At 44.9% G+C, this 15,061-nt stretch overlaps 1 protein-coding gene across 1 annotated transcript; it reads left to right on the forward strand.

Annotated features, from left to right (window-relative positions):
• Window positions 1-7,262: 7,262 nt before the first annotated feature.
• On the forward strand, window positions 7,263-9,919 carry PHOX2 (Octicosapeptide/Phox/Bem1p (PB1) domain-containing protein / tetratricopeptide repeat (TPR)-containing protein). Its single transcript, XM_048671394.2, has one exon. The coding sequence runs from the start codon at window positions 7,337-7,339 to the stop codon at window positions 9,680-9,682; it is 2,346 nt and encodes a 781-aa protein (XP_048527351.2). The 5' UTR covers window positions 7,263-7,336; the 3' UTR covers window positions 9,683-9,919.
• The last annotated feature ends 5,142 nt before the right edge of the window (window positions 9,920-15,061 follow it).

Genomic DNA, 15,061 nt, shown 5'->3' on the forward strand with positions numbered 1-15,061 from the left:
GATGTCACGTGTCGGTTACCCTTGACGAAAGCAATTCTATGACGTGCGATTTATCGTCATGGAAGTGGACACTTCCATGATGATAATTCTGGTAATGTCATGGAACACTTCTACGACAACACAGGTATGACTATCTTGATGTCATAAAATCGTCATGGATGTACATGCATGACAGAAAACGTGACCAACTGTGACAAACACGTATCATCACGGAAGTGTAGTTTTTTTGTAGTGCGAAGTAGCACATAAACTAGGGTTTAAGCTTCTGTCACTCTAGCAACCCATCATCTAATAACTACTCCACAATGCATTCCCTTAGGCCCAAAGATGGTGAATTGCCATGTAGTCGACGTTCACATGACACCACTAAGGGAATCACAACATACATATCATCAAAATATCGAACACATATCAAGTTCACATGATTACTTGCAACATGACTTCTCTCATGACCTCAAGAACGAAAGTAACTACTCACAAATGATAATCATGCTCAAGATTAGATGGGTATTAAATAGCATAATGGATTTGAACATATAATCTTCCACTAAATCAACCATATAGTAATCAACTACAAGATGTAATCAACACTACTAGTCACTCACAAGTACCAATCTGAGGTTCCGGTACAAAGATTGAACACAAGAGATGAACTAGGGTTTGAGAGGAGATGGTGTCGTTGAAGATGTTGATGGAGATTGACCTCCCAAAGATGGGAGGGTTATTGGTAATGATGATGGTTTCGATTCCCCCCTCCGGGGGGGAGTTCCCCCGGTGGAATCGCTCCATCGGAGGGTAAAAGTGCTCCCGCCCAAGTTCCGCCTCGAGACGGTGGCGCTCCGTCCTGAAAGTCCTCTACTTATTTTTTCTATGTCAGAAGACCTTAAGTACTAGAAGATTGGCACCGAAGGTGGGCCGGGCTAGCCACAACCCACCAGGGCATGCCTGGGGGGCCTAGCGTGCCCTGGTGTCTTGTGGTCACCAAGTGGCCCCCTCCGGTATGCTCCAATATTTTTCATATATTCCAAAATAATTCTCCTTAAATTTTCAGCTCATTTGGAGTTGTGCGGAATAGGTAGCTCTGGCGTAGCTTTTTCAGGTCCAGAATTCCAGCTGTCGGCATTCTCCTCTTTGTGCAAACCTTGCATATTATGAGAGAAAAGGCATTAGAATTACTCCATAAAGCATTTTTATGCATAAAAACATTATAAATAACAGTACGAAATCATGATGCAAAATGAACGTATCATCTACTTCAATACTAGAAATTTTATGCCCAAGGACTATACATTCATTCACCATAAAGTGACACTTCTCCCAATTCAAGACAAGATTAGTTTCTTCACATCTCTACAAAACATGATCAAGATTGCTTAAGCAATCATCAACAGAAGTTCCGTAGACAAAAAATCATCCATGAGTACCTCACCAATTTTTTCACAAAAGTCAGAGAATATAGCAATCATACATCTTTGAAAGGTAGCAGGTGCATTTCATAAACGAAAAGGCATACTTCTATAAGCATAAGTTCCATAAGGACAAGTAAAGATGGGTTTGTCTTGATCTTCTTGTGATACAGGTATTTGAGAAAAAACAGAATATCCATCTAGGAAGCAGAAGTGTGTATGCTTAGACAATCTTTCTAACATTTGATCAATAAAAGGCAAGGAGTAATGATCCTTTCTAGTAGCTTTATTTAATTTCCTAAAATCAATTACCATCCTATAACTAGTTACAATTCTTTGTGGGATAAGTTCATTTGTGTCATTAGGAACAACAATAATGCCTCCTTTCTTAGGAACACAATGAACATGACTTACCCATCTACTATCAGCTATATGATAAATTATAGCTGCCTCCAGAAGCTTTAATATTTCAGTTCTTATCACATCCTTCATTTTAGGACTTAGATGGGCTAATGAGCAACAACCAGCTTAGCATCATGCACTATATTAATCTTGTGCTGACATAAAGTGAGACTAATGCCCTTGAGATCATCGAGTGTATATCCAATAGCAACAAGATGCTTCCTTAGAGTTTTAAGTAATCTCTTTTCTTCATGCTCTGAAAGGTTAGCATTGATAATAACAAGATATATCTTCTTTCCATCAATATAAGCATACTTTGATGTATCAGGTAGTTCCTTTAATTCAAACACTGGGTCACTCTTAGGGGAAGGTGGTCCCCAAGAGTTTCAACAGGCAAATTATGATTAAGGATAGGTGATTCTTTAAAGAATATCTCATCTATTTCATTTGTTTTATTCATATGCATATCATTTTCATGGTCTAGCAAATATTGTTCTAAGGGATCGGTAGGAGGAACAACAATAGAAGCAAGACCAAGGATTTCATCTTTACTAGATAATTCTTTCTCATGCGGTTGTTCTATGAAACTTAGATAAATTAAACTCATGAGATACATCACCAAACTTAGCTCTAACCTTTTCTTTAACACAATCAATTTCCGCATTAACGGTATTCAAGAAAGTCCTACCAAATATAATGGACAACAATTATCTTGTTATGATCCAAGTACTAACAAATCAGTAGGGTATTTTATCTTACCACACAAGAGTTCAACATCTCGAACAATCCCATGTGGTGAAATAGTATCTCTATTTGCAAGCTTAATAGTAACATTAATGTCTTCTATATCAATAGGTGCAATATCATTCATGACTTCTTGATATAAAGTAAAAGGAATAACACTCACACTAGCACCCATATCGCATAAACCATGATAGCAATGATCCCCAATTTTAACAGAAACAACATGCATGCCAACTACATGCTTGTTTCTATCTAACATATTTTTTTCATTTCTAGCAGGTTTAGCAATTCTAGCAGCCTCATTGCAGAAGTAAATAACATGTCCATCAATATTATCAACCAAGAGATCCTTAACCATTGAAACATTAGGTCCCACCCTAATTTGTTCAGAGGGTCTAGGTGTTCTAATGCTACTTTTATTAACCATAGTTGTAGCTTTGGAATGTTCCTTAATCCTAACAGGGAAAGGAGGTTTCTCAATATAAGCAGCAGGCACAACTGCATCAACATTATAAATGATTGTTTCATCTTTAGCTGTAATAGGTTCTTCACAATTTTCTTCAATAGGTGGATGAAACTTAAACCACTTCTCCTTACGGAGATCAACATGAGTAGCAAAAGATTCACAAAAAGTAGCTACTATCTTAGAGTCAAGTTCATATTTGGTACTAAACTTATGAAAAATATCAGTTTCCATAAAATATTTAACACAATCAAACTCAAATTTTGTACCTGACTCTTTACCTTTGTCGAATTCCCTGTCTTCAGAGTTGCATTTAATTTTTTTCCAGAAGACCCCATTTGAATTCAATAGTTTTCTTCATAAAGGAACGAGTAGAAGAAGTATCGATCATGGGTTGATCATTATGATAAAGTCGAGCATAAAGTTTTGAATAATAGTTTCTCTTGAGAGCTCATGATTGGGGCATGTGTGCATCATGTACTTAAGCCTCCCCCAAGCTTGAGCGATACTTTCTCCTTCACAAGGCCAAAAATTATATATATAATTCCAATCACGATGAACCAAATGCATAGGATAAAATTTCTAGTGAAATTGCAGTTTCAACCGGTTCCAATCCCATGTTCCAGTATCATCCAATACCCTATACCATGTCAATGTCTTTCCCTCCAAAAATAAGGGGGATACCTTCTTAACTCCATCCTCAGATAATTCTGCAAGCTTAAACAGTCCACAAATTTCCTCCACATAGATTAAGTGCATATCAGGATGACCCATAAGTGTAGGGGATCAATCGTAGTCCTTTCAATAAGTAAGAGTGTCTAACACAACAAGGAGAATAAGGAAATGATAAGCGGTTTTCAGCAAGGTATTCTCTGCAAGTATTGAAAGTAGCGGTGATAGATAGTTTTGTAGCAAGATAATTCGGAACAAGTAACAAGTAGCAATAGTAACAAAGATGCAGCAAGGTTGCCCAATCCTTTTTATAGCAAAGACAAGCCGGAAGGTTCTCTTATATAAAGCATAGTGCTCTCGAGGACACATTGGAATTATTGTCTAGTCACTTTCGCCATGGTTAGTTGATTCACGGTCAGTACTTTGATAATTTTATATGTGGGTGGACTGGTGCTTGGGTGCCGTTCTTACTTGGACAAGCATCCCACTTATGATTACCCCCTCTTGCAAGCATTCGCAACTACGGAAGAAGAATTAAGATAAAACTAACCATAACATGAAACATATGGATCCAAATCAGCCCCTTACGGAATAACGCATAAACTAGGTTTTAAGTTTCTGTCACTCTAGCAACCCATCATCTACTTATTACTCCCTAATGCCTTCCCTTAGGCCCAAGTATGGTGAAGTTTCATGTAGTCGACGTTCACACGACACAACTAAAGGAAGCAACAACATACATATCATCAAAATATCGAACGAGTACCAACTTCACATGGTTACTTATATCAAGACTTCTCCCATGTCCTCAAGAACAAAAGTAGCTACTCACAAATCATATTCATGTTCAAGATCAAAGGGGTATTGAATATGCTTGAGGATCTAAACATTTAATCTTCCACCAAATAAATCAACTAGCATGAACTACAAGATGTAATCAACACTACTAGCAACCCACAGGTACCAACCTGAGGTTCTGGGACAAAGATTGAATACAAGAGATGAACTAGGGTTTGAGATGAGATGGTACTGGTGAAGTTGTTGATGAAGATTGGTCCTCCCACGATGAGAGGATCGTTGGTGATGTCGATGGCTTCGATTTTCCCCTCCCGAAGGGAAGTTTCCCCAGCGGAATCGCTCCACCGGAGAGCAAAATTCCTCCTACCCAAATTCCGCCTCGATATGGCGGCGCTTCGTCCCAAAAGTCTTCTTCTAATTTTTAGGGCAAATGGCTTCATATAGCAGAAGATGGGCACCGGAGGCCTGCTAGGGGGCCCACAAGCTCATAGGGTGCGCCTGTCTGAGCTTGTCGCTCCCTAGTGGCCCCCTCCTAGTATTTCTTTCGCCAATATTCTTTATATATTCCAAAACAATTCTCCATAATTTTTCAGGTCATTTGGAGTTGTGAAAAATAGTTTTCTCTGTTGTAGCCTTTTCCGGTCTAGAATTCCAGCTGTCGGCAATCTCCCTCTTCATGTGAAACTTGCAAAATAAGAAAGAGAAGACATAAGAATAGTATCACAAAGTGAAATAATGACCCAAAACATAATAAATAACAGCAGGAAAACATGATGCAAAATGGATGTATCAACCATCCGGGGCGACAGAAGCTACTGCTTTGTAGAAATGCTCGACACATTGAACATCGTCTTCCTGGTCCGCCTGAACGGTGGTTACGCCTCCGGGCCCCAGCATCTTGATAGAATTGTAGGCATGGTGAGTCATGGCCATGAATTAGGTCAGTGCAGGGTAGCCAAGAATAGCGTCCTACTCTAGGCCGATGTGGGCCACGGTGAAGAGGATGCTTTCCTTCTGATAATTCTTGCTAGTCCTGAACGTGATGAGGAGGGCCACCTGCCCTGTGGAAGTCGTGCTCCCGAAGTCACGCCTGAGAACAGACGGGTAGGCAGCATGCGATCATACGAGATCTGCATTAGGTCGAAGATTTTCGGGGAGATGACGTTTAGCATGGACCCACCGCCGATGAGGGTTTTTGTGACCTTGATGTTATGGATAGTGGGGGACACAACGATTGGTACAATCCCCACTATCTTTGCATCCATCGGATGATCCGCAAGATCAAACGTCACCGAGACCCCGAACCACCTCAATGGCTTAGCTGCTTTTCCCCCGGGAAGGGCAGCACAAACTTCCTGGGCCAGATGCTTGAAACATCGGTTTGAGTGAGGGGTCTAGGCCCCGCCTTGAATGCATGCCACCACCTTGGGCTCCTGGAAGCCTCCTCTACTATTCTTATCGGAGTCTGGGCCTTCCCCGGCCTTGTCGTCCACTGCTTTCTCGCGCCCACAGGAAAAAGGTTAACGTCGGCCTTTGCGTTGGCCGGTGTGTTCTCCCCCACGACCTCCTTCCTTTCGTCCTTCGCCACGCCTCAGCTCACGCCACTCCTGACAGTTTTCCGCCATCTTCTTGATCTCTCGACACATGGCCATGTCATGCGTGCGCGAGCTGTGCAAAGCACGGTACGAGCTGTCGCCCGAATCATCATAAATCACCTCTTCCTTCTTCTGCCACTTCCACTCGGGCCCCACTGCGAAGACCCCATGCAACTTGCGCTTTTGGCCTCTCTTATCGCGGGACGGTTTGGTCTCCCTCTCGTTCGTCTGTGAAGAACGGTTTTGGGCTTCAGCCGCCCTAGCACACTTGTCCACCAGTTCGTAGAGTTGCACCATAGTGCGCACATCATGGACCGCCATCTTCTTGCACATCTTGAGGTCTGTGACGCCGTTGCGGAACACCGCGACAACCTTCGCATCGTGGATGCGGGGGATTTTGTTGCGAACTTGGCTGGAACGTTAGATGAACCTGTGTAGCGTCTCACCCTCCTTCTGTCGGATGGCGTTTAAATTGGCAATTGTGGACGGCCGGTCACAAGTTCCCTTCAAATTGGCATTGAACCGCTCGCACAGCTCGTCCCAAGTTTCGATGGAATTCGGTGGGAGGTTCATGAGCCATGAACGGGCCGAATCTTTAAGGGTTGTAGGAAACCAGTTAACCATGGCGTCATAGTAGCCATGAGCCGCCTGGATCGTTGTGGTATAGTTTTGGAGAAACTCAACGGGGTCAGTTGAGCCATCGTACCGCGACGATAGATCTGGCTTGAACCGCGGAGGCAAGACCACCTCACGGAGTTCGGGGGTGGACGCATGGCGCCCCACGCCTATCGGTACAGCGCGGGCGCTCGGGGTGCCCAGCGCAGGGCGCCCCGCCTCCGCCTTCTCTTGAACAAATCTGTCCTGCCGCTCTCACCGGCGCTCTTGGACAAAAAGTTACCACGACGTATGCCTTTCACGTAACCAAACAACATGCTTGCAATCAAATAGCGTGTTGATGGCTTGTCTCTAATGCACGTTTCATAGAATTTTGTGGGCAACCAAACTAAATACAGAACATGTTTTTTTCCTGTATTGCTCTTTTTTAGCAAAAAAAAATCCTGTATTGCTGAGTCAGGCTGAGTGGAGTCAAAGATGCAACCAAAATTACGTAGGAACCTAAGAAGCGTTCATACTGTAGCAGGGTTGGACTAGGCCCAACGTTCTAGACCCCTCCGTCTCGTTAGGGTTCACTTCCTGCAAGGCTCTACTCTTCATTCCACTCTCGGTTTCCGCCTCCCCCTCCCCGACTTATCCCCATGGGCAAGTCCGGCGCCAAAAAGAAGAAGCCCTCCCCTTCCGCCACCGCCGCCGCCACCACAACCGCCGCCAAATCGCCGCCAGCCGCAGCAGAGCAGAAGGCCCCGCCGCCCGCGCCCCCCGTAGCGAACGGGGCGGCGCAGCACCAGGCCCCGGCGGACCCCGGCGTGCTCCTGCGCCGCGCGCACGAGCTCAAGGAGGAGGGCAACCGCCTGTTCCAGTCGCGCGACTACGCCGGCGCGCTGCGGCAGTACGAGCTCGCCCTCCGCCTTGCCCCGCGTGGCCATCCCGACCGCGCCGTCTTCCACAGCAACCGCGCCGCCTGCCTCCTGCAGCTCCGCCCCGTCGACCACAAGGCCGTCGCGGAGGAGTGCTCCCTCGCGCTCCAGGCCGAGCCGCGCTTCCCGCGAGCCCTTCTCCGCCGGGCCCGCGCACTTGAGGCGCTCGGCCGCTACGAGCTCGCACTCGCCGACACCCTCGCGCTCCTCGCCCTCGACCCCAACCACCGCGACGCTATCGACCTCTCCCACCGCCTTCGCTCCCGCATCTCCTCCTCCTCCTCCACGGCCTCCGCCGCCTCCACCCACGAACCCACCAGCCGCCCTTCCCCCGCCGCCCTCGGTGCCTCGGCCGTTGTGGCCGGCCTTGGCCCATCCCTCCCTTCCCGCCCCTTCCCAAAGAAACAATCGCCTCCGTCGCCTCCTCCTCCACAGCAGCAACCAGGTCCTGCGATGACTAAATTTAATTCTTCGCCAGCGCCCAAGTTGGTGCCTTTCTCCAACTCTCCGTCATCTTCTGCCAAGGCTTCAACTGCTGATATTTCTCAGAAGACTGTGCCAGCACTGTCAGTGCCCTCAACCCAACCAGTGACGGAGACATCGCTCATTAACAGGAAGGTTGTGACGAGATGGAGGCCCCTCAAGCTGGTGTATGGCCATGACATTAGGCTTGGGGAGATGCCTGAAAAATGCAGCTTCCAGACGCTCCGGGAAGTTGTGGCGAAGCGCTTCCCATCATCCAAGGCTGTGTTGATGAAGTATAAGGATGCCGATGGTGATCTAGTTACCATCACTTGCACATCAGAACTACGATTGGCTGAGGCTTGTGGTGTTGGCACCGATGCAATGGAAGGTGATACTAAGCTCCCCATGCTGAGGCTGCACATTGTTGAAGTAAGTCCAGAGCAGGAGCCTCCGCTGCCAACAGAAGAGCAGAAGCTGGAGGAGGAGGAGTTGTTGATCACCGGTGAGGATAGCTCTTCACATACTTCTGCAGAGGTAGCTAATGCCGAGGTGACAAAGCCAGATCTGGAGAACGGAGTTGCTGAACAGAGCACTCTGACAGGGAAGAAAGATTGTGGCCATGCTGAGTGCAAGGAAGCTGAGATTGATGATTGGTTGCTTCAGTTTGCAGAACTGTTCCGGAACCAGGTTGGGATCGATGCTGATGCACATCTGGACCTTCATGAAGTAGGAATGGAGCTGTGCTCTGAAGCACTTGAGGAAACAGTGACCAGCGAGGAGGCCCAATCCCTATTTGAGATGGCTGCAGCAAAATTCCAGGAGGTCGCTGCCTTGGCGTTATTTAACTGGGGAAATGTGCACATGTGTGCAGCAAGGAAGCGCATACCTCTTGATGAATCTTCTCCAAAGGAAATCATGTCTGCTCAGCTCCGAACAGCTTATGACTGGGTGCTAGAGAGGTATGCTCTTGCAGGCCACAAGTATGAGGAGGCCCTGAACATCAAGCAAGATTTCTATGAAGGGCTTCTTGCTTTAGGCCAGCAACACTTTGAGACCGCAAAGCTTCACTGGTCATTTGCATTGGCAGACAAGGCTGACCTGTCTACCTGGGATTCTTCAGAGACATTCAAGCTTTTTGATAGTGCTGAGGAGAAGATGAGGGCTGCAACAGAGATGTGGGAGAAAGTGGAAGAACAGAGAATGCTAGAGTTAAAAACACCTGGTGCGACCGAGAAGGATGAGGTGTTGAAGAAAAGAAAGAAGCAACACAGTGCAGATGGTCAAGGGGAGTTGACACCGGAGGAGGCAGCTGAGCAGGCAGCCGTAATGAGGCAACAGATTCACCTATTTTGGGGCAATATGCTTTTTGAGCGCTCTCAAGTGGAATTCAAGCTTGTTGTCGGTGATTGGAAGAAGAATCTCGATGCTTCTGTTGAAAGGTTTAAGTTGGCTGGAGCTTCAGAATCAGATATCTCCACGGTGCTGAAGAACCATTTTTCCAATGCAGTCTCTGAGTGCGAAGAGAAGAAAGTTATGCCTTCAGGCACAGGAAGTTCCCAAACAAGTGACGGCATTGATGATGAATCTGTGGTTGAAAGCTAAGTTCTTGTTGTTCAAGCTAGATGAAATCGATGCTTGTCGTATTCTATTGTTTGATAGGCATTATTTGTTCTTGACAACTTCTTCATGGTTTGGTATCATGACCGCCAATTTAGATATTATTAGCATACTAGATTTTTTGATTTGCAGAACTAGCGTGGACTTCACGTGCTTCAAACATCTTGATCTGTTTCATGTGTCTTGATTTTTATGATAATTTTTTGGGCCGGTTTCAAGGTATATGATGGAGATTTTTGAAGTAGTTAACCACTTTGAAGACCGTTCGCTAAACGTTCTCTGCAATGATATCGCAGAATGTAGACTAAGCTTTATCCATTATTTTTTGCAAGCAGTGATACAGATTGTAGCCTCTTACAGAAATGTAGGTAAAGGCTGCGTACAATAGACCCAAAGTGGTCGGACCCTTTCTCAGACCCTGCACAAACGGGAGCTACATGCACTGGGGCTGTCCTTTTTTAGTGATACAGATTGTCACACCTGAGATTTACTACTCCCTCCGTTCATTATTATAAGACGTTTTGGACAGCTAGCTTTGAACTGTTTTGGGCACTGTCTGAATTGTCTAGAACGTCTTATAAAAGTGAACAGAGGAAGTAGTAGTTTCTTAGTTATATCAACTGCAGCTTTGAGCTGATAATATCTGCGAGGCGCCCGCAAACTGGCCACTCTGTTCGGTTGTGATGCAAGGGATTGTTAGTTGTCACAGCCCGCTACTACAGCAGTGTGCACTGTGCAGCAGCATTTTGGTGCAAATAAGTTTTGCATAAATTTTGCAGATTTATTGACTCCAGAGAACGGGAAATAAACGTACTTCCAATTCAGTTCAATTTCATATCAGAGCTATAACATAATATTTCCTATGACTAAGAGCATGTTGGGATCTGCTCCACTCCGCAACTCCGCTGTCGTGCAACTTTACCGGTTGGCTGATCCAGGATGTCCTCTCCTGCGGATAGCAACTTCCTTCCCTGACCATGTGGAGTGGAGCCAGCGGCCGAACATGTCCCAAAATGTAAGGCATTTTTTCACACTCTGGTAGTATGGAAAAATGTCTTACATTTTTGAAACGGAGGGAGTATGTTAATCTACTCCCTATTTTGCACGTGGAGCCAACAATCCAGGAAGCAGGGAGCGGATTCAAGAATTTGAAGGAGTGAAGAAGATCCAAACAGGCTTGCAGAACTCTGTTTTTCGTACAATACAATGTTAAGGTGATCGGCACATCTGTGCATTTGAGAAAGAAAGCCATAGACCGGCAAATGTAGTAAGTATAGTAGTACTCCCTCCGTTTCAAAATAGATGGAACGGAGGGAGTACAAGCGAGCGCTAGCACGATCGGCACATCGGCACATCAGTTTTTCTGATGGACCTACTGCGTATTCACTCATCTATTTCGTGTTCTACATACTGGAATAAGTATAGTTTAGTTTGCAACTTATGTTGTGCGTGGGATTTTCTTTCTTTTTTTTCTCCCTGCACAAATCTATGAATGCTATGTTATGAACTACTAGTTTTCTTTTTGTGTATCGATTTGTTCATGTTGGTTTAATGAATAAATAGGTATAGTTTACTTTACACCACTGCACCTAATTGACATCTAATTTGTTCTATGTATGTTGTTAATCTTCTTATTTAAGTTTGTGTTTAGTATTGTTTTTAATAATAGTTGGTAGTATATTCTTTTGTTACTTTGAATTATTTCATGAGACTATGGCCGGTCAAATCACACATTTCTCTATCACGAATAGGTAATCAACATGTCAATTACACTTTGTGTGGATCTCATGAGCCCTCGCATTCACCGGGGATCAACATATATGTAGTTTATTGATTTGCTATGCCAAAACATGTGTAGTTGTATCAAGTACAAATTGAGACGTGTAGGTTTTTTGATAGTTATGCAACAACGATCTAGTTTTGAGTAGGCTTGGACACGGCCTCAGTGCATTGCATTGCACAGGGTAAGGTTTGCCTCGTATAATACTTCCCTAGACCTTATCTGATGTGGGAGCTTCTAACAATGGATCTGTCCTTTTACTCTATATTAAACAAGATCATCATTGTTGTCATTCTCTCTGTGAAGTTGAATCTCATGATAATTTGCTCCATTTGGTAGCATCGATTTACTTGTGCACGGGGAAGTGCTTCAAAATTTCTTAGATGTTGAGCATGTTAATGCTTGGTATGCTAATATTTATGTTGGTTACATGTGCATTGTTGAGAGTATACAATATCGTGCTTGTTACAAAAAGTTAGCAACAACTGGTTTACTTTTAATGATAGCGAGAGGGCTATTCTACCGACGAAGGTTGGATCTTATGAAATCAAAATGAACCATCAAGCGGATACAAACATAATGAGAACACACCCAGTCTCTCTGTAATTAGGATTCACACAACCAACTTCATCGCACGCACGCACACACACAAAAATGTGGTAGAAGCGAGGAAAAAAACCCAAAGATATCAAATTCGCGATTGAGAAACTACAACTATGACAATATCCACAACAACCATCTCATGACACCACATGGACAACAAGGTTTTTAAACAGAAACAACTTCAGGAAGGGAGCGATGCTCAAGCGCCGCCGTCACCAGATCCAACTACCATAGTCAGATTCTAGGTTTTCATCCAGAAGAACCAGTCCAAGCATATCCAAACAATCCCTTTAAAGTAATGATGCAAAAACATCACCATTGCCAGGTATAACCAACTCGGGCCAGACCTAGATTTTCACCTCGGTGCTCGTCGAAGTCAATCATGTAATGTCTCCACGACATTTTCGTGATCCCAGCAACTACATGTAGTTGGGCTAAAAAATCAACCGCCGTCGCTGCACAACCATATCATCTGCATCAAGTCGTCGTCCGTAGATTACCTCTCACCACTGAAGGCAACCATCGAACCCAGGGAGAGGATCCCTCAAGAAGACCTTTTGATGGCCACCAAAATCAGCATCGATGTCGCTTATAATCCCCAAGCGCAAGGAATCATCATAGCACTTTTCAAAGAAGGAAGTGGTAAGTATAGAGTGTCGAATTCACAAGGAGCTAAAGGTAAGATCAATGTTCTCCCAGATCCTATCTGCCACTGATACAACCCTACGTACACCGACCATTTGCTTTTATCTAGTAACGAGAAATAGAACTATTAGCAAGCATCCACAAATACTAACAAGTTCATTAAGGTAAAACTCAACCATAGCATTCAGATATATTATAACACCCACGATGCGGCTATATCTCCCACGTGTCTGAGCACGACTTAGAGGCATAACCGCATAGTAGGCATGTCGCAAGAGGGGTAATCTTTACACATCCCATGTACTGAATAAGATAGAGATACAGAGTTGGCTTACAATCGTCACTTCACACAATACATAAATATAGCATTACAGCATCCACAATACAATCAGGGTCTGACTACAGAACCAAAATAAAGAAAGACAACCCCTAATGCAATAGATCCCCGATCGCCCCGACTGGGCTCCACTACTGATCAACTGAAAAACGAAACAACACAACGAACACGAACTTCATCGGGCTCCCACTTGAGCTCGGTTGCGTCACCTGCACGGTTATCATCGGCACCTGCAACTGTTTGAAGTAATCTGTGAGTCACGGGGACTCAACAATCTCACACCCGCAAGATCAAGACTATTTAAGCTTATGGGTAGGAAAATGTGGTGAGGTGGAGCTGCAGCAAGCACTAGCATATATGGTGGCTAATTTACGCAAATGGGAGCGAGAAGAGAAGCAAAGCACGCCCGTGATCTAGAAATGATCAAGAAGTGATCCTGAAACTACTTACGTTCAAGCATAACACAAGAACCGTGTTCACTTCCCGGACTCCGCCGGAAAGAGACCATCACGGCTACACATGCGGTTGATGCATTATAAATAAGTTAAGTTTCAAGTTTTCTACAACCGGGCATTAACAAATTCCCATCTGCCCATAACCACGGGCGCGACTTTCTAAAGTTCAAATCCCTGCAGGGGTGTCCCAACTTAGCCCATCACAAGCTCTCACGGTCAACGAAGGACATTCCTTCTCCCAGGACGACCCGATCAGACTCGGAATCCCAGTTACAAGACATCTCAACAATGGTAAAACAAGACCAGCAAAGCCACCCGATGTGCCGACAAATCCCGATAGGAGTCGCACATATCTCGTTCTCAGGGCAACACCGGATGAGACTAGCTACGAGTAAAAGCAACCCTCAAGTTTCCCCGAGGTGGCCCCGGAGGCAGCTCGGTTCGAACCAACACTCAGAGGAGCACTAGCCCGGGGGGTTTAAAATAAAGATGACCCTCGGGCTTCGGAAACCCAAGGGAAAAAGGCTAGGTTGTTAGTGCAAATGTAAAACCAAGGTTGGGCCTTGATGGAGGAGTTTTATTCAAGGCGAACTGTCAAGGGGTTCCCATTATAACCCAACCGCGTAAGGAATGCAAAATTAAGGAACATAACACCGGTATGACGGAAACTAAGGCGGCAAGAGTGGAACAAAACACCAGGCATAAGGCCGAGCCTTCCACCCTTTACCAAGTATATAGATGCATTAGTTAAAATAAGAGATATTGTTATATCCCACCAAATATCCATGTTCCAACAAGGAACAACTCCATCTTCACCTGCAACTAGCAACGCTATAAGAGGGGCTGAGCAAAGCGGTAACATAGCCAAACAACGGTTTGCTAGGAAAGGTGGGTTAGAGGCTTGACATGGTAATATGAGAGGCATGATAAAGCATGTGGTGGGTATCGCGGCATAGGCATAGCAAAAGAGCGAGCAACTAGCAAGCAAAGATAGAAGTGATTTCAAGGGTATGGTCATCTTGCCTGCAAAGTTCTCCGAGAAGACGAAAGCTTGATCCTCGTAAGCGTACTCAACGGGTTCCTCGAACACGAACTCGTCTCCCGGCTCTACCCAAGGCAAGAACACAAGCAAAGGAAACCACAACCAACCACGGTGCAATGCGCAAGCAACATGATGCAAAACATGGCATGATATGCGGGATGTGATATGCAATGCATATGCGTGCTCCAGAAGGAAAAGATTGAACCATGCCTCAACTTGGCAAACCCAGAGTGCCACTGGAAAGATGAGTTGATTTCGGTCGAAATCGATATAAAGATCACCGGAATCGGATGCACGGTTTGCAAATGGCAAGTAAAACAATAATGGCACGATTCTGCGATTAACAGCACGATGCCACATAGAATGCAACAAGAAACTAAGCTACTGCACTCCAACATAGCTACAAAGCACACGACAGTGATCCACTCAAGATGCTTGACAAAATATGAACACTGAGTTACGGCTAAATCACACAAGAGCAGGTTCAAACAAGCATGGCAAA

The sequence above is a fragment of the Triticum urartu genome, chromosome 5A (genome assembly GCF_056163025.1).
Source record: "Triticum urartu cultivar PI428250 chromosome 5A, HENAU_Tu73, whole genome shotgun sequence".
Taxonomy (NCBI): Eukaryota; Viridiplantae; Streptophyta; class Magnoliopsida; order Poales; family Poaceae; genus Triticum; species Triticum urartu.

What these genes read in the sequence shown, in the direction of transcription:
- PHOX2 (XM_048671394.2), top strand. Translation starts at nt 7,337, where the DNA reads ATGGGCAAGTCCGGCGCCAAAAAGAAGAAGCCCTCCCCTTCCGCCACC.